The sequence below is a fragment of the Alligator sinensis genome, unplaced genomic scaffold, assembly GCF_000455745.1.
Source record: "Alligator sinensis unplaced genomic scaffold, ASM45574v1 scaffold1295_1, whole genome shotgun sequence".
In the NCBI taxonomy this organism is placed as follows: Eukaryota; Metazoa; Chordata; order Crocodylia; family Alligatoridae; genus Alligator; species Alligator sinensis.
In genome coordinates, this window is record NW_005841880.1 from 328,068 (window position 1) to 333,961 (window position 5,894).

The following is a 5,894-nucleotide window of genomic DNA, read 5'->3' on the forward strand; positions in this document are numbered from 1 at the left end:
GATGCCGCAGGGAGGTTCCCGCTGCGGAGATGCAAGGGCGGGGGGCGCCCTGGGCTAGCGCGACCCCCCCGCTGGGGGATGGAGGAGGGGCTTCCCATCCCCCCAAGCCAAGGTGACATTCAGCGAGCTGCAGCCTGCCCCGACCCCCAATGCAGCACGTCCCCTCCTCCGCCCCCCCGCCCCGCGGGAGGGGACCCCAAGGCAGCCCAGGTGCACCCCAGCGGGGTGCTGCCCCGAGCCCTGCTCTGGGGACAAGGAGCTGCCAGCCCTGAGACCCCAGGAGCAGCCTCCCCGGGTGCCTCCACCCGGCTCACGGCACCGAGGGCTGCGGGTGGCAGAGCCGGGGGGGGGGCACTGACCGCTGGCTTGCAAGGAGGCAGCAGTGCCCGGCGGCGGGCTGCGGCAGGGAGACCAAGCGAGCCCCCTGCCCCTGCACGGAAAGCAAGCTGGGGAGAGGCAGGGGGCACTCGGGCACAAGAGGGCTAGGGGCTCCCAGCCAGGCCCCGGGGAGCAAAGGCACAGCGCCGTGCTCCTAGAGCAAACAGCCCGGTTTCTACCCTGCAGGGAGGGGGCAGGAGAGCCCCCAGGCCTGAAAGCGGCCGGTATTGCAACCAGCTGAGCCACGAAACCCTGCTCGCCAGCTGGTCCTAGCACCTGGCACCTTCCCCTGGGGCAGCTCCTGTGTGGCCTAGCAGGCTGCACTGATCACAGCTCAGCTACCCCGGCCCCAGGGGCGGTTTCCTGGCAGGGCTTGGCCCAGGTGCTAACAGGAATCACCTATTCCCATAGCCCTTTCTCCAGCTTGGTGCTTGACTGCTGCAGCCAGGGCTCTCCCCGGGGTCAGGCAGCTCCCCTAAGACGGGGACCAGAGGACAAAGACCTCTTGGCCGGCAGGGACTATGGGGCCATGGGTGCAAGGATGCCTGGCCTGACACGCTCACCAGCCTGACCCCTCATCAGCCCCGCTATTGGGACCCACGGGGGCAGACCCCAGCTGGTCCCCCAGCACCCACCAGCCACCCCAGAGCCAGGCTGAGCTCTGGAGGAAGCAGGGGTAGTGGAGGGGCACAAGCAGAGCCAGGGGTGTGGGGACGAATAACATCCTCCTGCTCAACAGGGTCGTGGGAGCAAAACCTGGGGGAGGACACGGGCAAGGCCCAGCCGAGCCCCTAGAGCAGCCAACAGCCCCTGGCTCCGAGTAGGATCAGTTTGCTCCTGGAAGACTCCAGGGCCAGGCAGGCTCAACCACTTGCTCCCAGCTGGGCTTGGCCCAACAAGGCTCCCCGGAGGCGGATCCAAGGGGCTGGCCGCTGCAGCAGTGCTGAGACCAGCAGACACGAAAAGAAGGAAGAGAAGCCAGAGCCAGCACGATCCAAACGCTTTATTCTTCCAGCAGTCACAAGCTGGGCTTGCACCGCACCAGAGTCAATCAAACCCAAACCGAACACAGCGTGCACCGAGGAAGATGCCCGGCTGCCCCATCGTCCCGCTAGTCACAGGCCGCCGCAGGGAGGAGCAGGCCCAGTGCCCTCAGCTGGAGCGGTCCGGAGCAAACGGCTGGGGCCGAGGGGTGGCAAGAGGGCAAGCAGGGAGGGGAAGGACACAGAAGAGCAGCAGGAGGCCGTCAACGGCTTCTGTCCCTGTGCCCACGTTGGACCCCACTGCTACCCCCGTGCAAAGGCAAGGGCCTGGCAGACAAGCCGGGGAGAGGGCGGCTGGGCACCAGCAGCACGGTGGCTGGGGCCAGATTTTCAGGGCCTACAGGTGGGAGAGTGGGGCCCAAGGCGCACGTGAAGGGGGAAGGAGGAACACCCGTGACCGTTTAATGCAGGATAAGGACTCTGGGCCCTGGCACTAACCCCCCTTTGCGGCCACCCCAGAAGACCTGGGAGAAGTCTCGTACCAGGCTGCGGAGCTTAAATACTGCAGGGAAGGGAAGGGTAGGCACGGGGGACTGCGCCAGCCATGAGGCTGGGACTGCTGGTAGGGCAGGGGCTGGCCCTGCTCGTGTCCCCCCAGCACCGTGCAAAGCTCTGGGACCCACGCACATGGCAGACACAGCACCGAGCTCCACAGAGGCAGGTGCTAGGACAGGCGGTGGGAGGGCAGGTGGGTGATGAGCTGTGCTGAAACAGCTCCCTCTGCTCCCTGTGCCTGCCCAGAACTCTCCCCCTGCCCAGCACCTGGCGCAGGGCCCGCGAGCGCTGGTGGCGCGCATGTAACCCACCGAGCCCCTCCAGCCTCCCTGCAAAGAGGGGTGTAAGGCAGAGGCCAGAAACAGGGAGGCTTCATCTCGGGGGCACTGCACACACGCTGGGGCCGGGGGCTGCTCGGGGTTCTCCCCAGGGCTGGGCAGCACCAGGAGGGTGCAGGTCTGCACAGCGGCACCAGCTGCAGGTCTACGCTGACGGCGGTGGCTCCAAGGCATTGAGGACTGTTGGTCCACCCAGGGCGATGCCTAGGAGGGTCAGGACCCTGTGCTGTAGACGGGGCTGCACGCGGGGGACTGTTCCAGCCGGGGTTGGCAGTGGGCCAGGCGCCAACTGCCCGGGGGAGCGGGAAGCAGCCTGGAGGGCCCGGGGAACAGCTGTAAGCGCCGCGTGTTGAATCAGAGTCCGAGCAGAGGGGCAGGAGGGGCGGGGAAGGGCACGTGTGAGAGAGGAGGGTCCCGCCTTCGCTTGGCTTCTGCGAGCGTCTGCAGAAGCCCCGGCTCAGGCTGCTGGGTCCAGTCCTACTTCTGGCAGTTGTAGGACGCGTGCCTCTGGTTCATGGGGTTGTCTGGGGACTTCATCCACTCCTTCTTGAGGAGCTGCTTGAGCTGGGAGAGGCGCATGTTGGGGTTCTCCTGCTTCAGGCGCGGCAGGTTGACCTCTTCGAAAGCGGTGAAGGCGGCTTTCATGCGGCGCTCCGGGTGCCGGTCCAGGTCGCTGGCCACACTGGTGGAAGAGAAAGGGACCTTGGCTGCAGCTGCCTGGCACCCACCTGGCCTGGATGCCCTGGATAAGCACGAGGCTGGGGGCCAACGCTCCCCTGGCCAAGCGCAGAGCGGGTCCCGTGTGGGTCACACGCAGCCAAGGTCCCTGTGCAGCCCCGCCCAGATGGGAGCTCCACCGCAGGGAAACTACAGTGAGGAGGAGAGCGTGCACGGGGGGGAGCAGGGGATTGTGGCCCTGGCAGCTGTAAGGAGGAGCCGCGATGCCAGATGCCCAGGGCAAGATAGATAAACATGGGATTACATGCAGACCCATCAGACCAGCTCCCAAGCTGCTGTCCCCTTCCCAGGTCCCTGTGTCTAGGGCACCACGCGACAGCGCAGCATTTGCTTTGTGGGCAGGAGGGACGAGCGGAACAAGTGCCCGACCATCCTGCTCTGCCTGGCTAGGAGCAGTCGGCCACGCTGTTAGCGTCACACGGCCAGACACGTCCCTGGGAGCCCCCTGAAGGACCTGCTGCGCCCCCAATCCAGCTGGGCACGGCAGCCTACCTGAGCACGGCAATGGCATCTTCAATGGTTCTGGCTTCCACGGTGCCCTCCTCCACCACCTGCCTGTTGATGTTTTCCTCCAGGGGAGTTTCCAGGTGGCTCTTCTGCTTCTCCACTGTGGGGAGAGGGGGAAAGGGGAAGGGTCAGGGGTAGCCCACTTTACCCGCCTGGAGCGTGGTTGGGCTGGCACTCAGGGCAGGGGCTTTGGTGGGGACGCGATGCCCAGCCTCCGGCACCCTGGGCACTCTGCTACGGGCGCCGCTCCCCACCCCCAGGGCAGTGCCACTCGTGGGGCTCATCTGTGGCCAGCCAGACCGTCCCGGCAGCGCGCGCCAGGGCAGCCCCGCACCTGCGTCACCGTCCTCCTGCTGCTGGTCTTTCCGCAGTGTCTCCTCGATCTGCGCCCGGGTGACCTTGGCGGGAGCCGCCTGCTTGGGCGCCTTCCCCTTCAGCTTGGAGTCCTCCTCCTCCAGCAGGCGCTGCAGCTCCTTCTTCCGCTCCAGCTGCTCCCCCGCAAGCCGCCCACTCTCGGGGAGGAGAGGGAGAAGGGGATGGAAGAGACTCGGTCCTATCGCACCCAGCAGTGCAGACAGCCCAACAGGCCCCCCATTTCTTTGGGTGCCTTTGACAGCCCCAGCCCCCACCCTTCTCCGCACCAACACCCTCCCTCTGAGCCACCTCCCCGCCCCAAGAGCCGCAGCCGCATCCAGGGAGGTGGGGCAGGGCTGCGGCAGGCAGGAGCCATCCTTGTTTACACCCCGACATCTTCCAGCTGCTACGCGGCGCGCCAGCCAGCGCACGACGCGCTTGGCCTGGCGCCATGGGCTGCTGGGCAGGCCAGGGCCGGTCTCCCCCAGATAAACCGAGGGGACTCTGCCTCGCGCAAGGGAGGTGTTTGATGGCAACAGGTCTCCGGGGGCTCGGGAAGGGATAAACCTCTTTGGAGAGGAGACATGAAAGCATCCTGGTGGCTCTTCCCCAGGCCCCCCACGCAAAGCCGTCTTCTCCAGGCTGCTGCCCCGACTCCCAGGCAGAGTTGGGAGCTTGCTGCGGGCAGGTCTAGTGGAGGCTGAGGCTCTACCTGGCTGCACAGGCTGAGCAGGTAGGACAGGGGCCAGAAACACCCCGTGCAAACGCCGCACGCGTGTAAACCGGGACGCCGTGCTACGGGAACATGTGCCGAGCAGGCGGCGCTAGCCAGCCCCTCCCCGGAAAGCCGCCCATCACGCCAAGATCAGCTCACAGCGGTCATTTCATGCGCCCCGGGCCGTTGCCGGGACCTGCGTCCCCTCCCCGGGGACCGTGATCTGTAATCGTGCACTGGTGATGTAAGAGCGGTGAAACACAAGCCCCCGTCAAGGAAGAAGAGCAAGGTGCCGAGCAGGCCCACGGACAATTGGGTAAGTTTTCCGCCTTTAATTTTAAATAAGAGCGAAGGGGTCAGAGTTGGAGAGTTCAGAAGTCCCGGTGCTGAAGTTAAGCCAGTCAAGAAGCCAAACCGGTGTCTTAGATTTCTTTCTAGAGCGAGACGCAAGGGGCCAGCCTGAATCTCCACCCTCCGGCGCTTCTCAAGTAAGACCCGCGCACAGACCGCCCCGTGGTGCTTAACGGGAGCAGCTGGGAGACCAGCCATGCCCAAACCACTCCTTTTGGTCTCCTCTTCCAAGCTAGCCTTCAGGGCCCCCCACGGGTCTTGCAGGAGAGGTAACATCACCCTGCCTGGGCCGACGTTATCGCCGCGCGCGCCCACTCACAACGGCAGCCTCGTTCTTAGGTTAGTTACACGGCACTCTTAATTATGGGGCTCATCCATTATTCACCAGGACCGCGCCGCGAGCTGATGGAGCGTTAACACAACGGCTTTCGCTCTCAAAGACAGCTGTGCAGCAAAACACCCGGAGCGGTAACGCAACCTGCCCTGTTCAGCTGTGTTTAAGGAGTATGGTCTTACGCAGGGCAGGGCTAGGGCCCGTTTCTGGGGCGGTGAAGGCAGGCAGGCAGGGCTGTAGGGCTACTTCGAAAGCACAGCCTGTGATTCAGCCCCACCCCGGCTGGAGACCTTCAGGCAAGAAAGCCGGCCCCACAGGAGATGGTGGCACCGTGGCAGCAAACACGACTGGGGTGAATCCTTTTGATCCAGGCTGCAAGAAGGAACATGCATCTTGGCCACGGAGCAACTGGGATCGCAGAGCAGGGGGAAAACACACCCTTACTGGGAGGAAGCCTCCACTACAACTGGCAGGCCTCCTGTTCATGGTCAGGAAGTGCTCAGTGCTGCTGCCTTCGGAGGTGACCCCCACCGGCTAGCAAGACCAGGCACGGCACCAGCGTGGGCTCCCGTGGATCAAGGCAGGTTCCCCCAGCGGCCAGATGGAGCCTGGCAGTTTCGAGAGAGGTCTCTCTCATTCCT

General features: G+C 65.0%; 1 protein-coding gene across 1 annotated transcript in view; it reads right to left on the bottom strand.

Annotated features, from left to right (window-relative positions):
- Positions 1-1,363: 1,363 nt before the first annotated feature.
- CCDC124 (coiled-coil domain containing 124) overlaps positions 1,364-5,894 on the bottom strand; it is a 13,102-nt gene continuing 8,571 nt past the window's right edge. The window contains exons 3-5 of the mRNA XM_025196386.1: positions 3,834-4,009; positions 3,485-3,599; positions 1,364-2,936 (exon numbers count right to left, since the gene is read on the bottom strand). Coding sequence (XP_025052171.1) covers positions 2,732-2,936; positions 3,485-3,599; positions 3,834-4,009 — 496 coding nt within the window. The 3' untranslated portion in view covers positions 1,364-2,731. The remainder of the gene's footprint in view (positions 2,937-3,484; positions 3,600-3,833; positions 4,010-5,894) is intronic.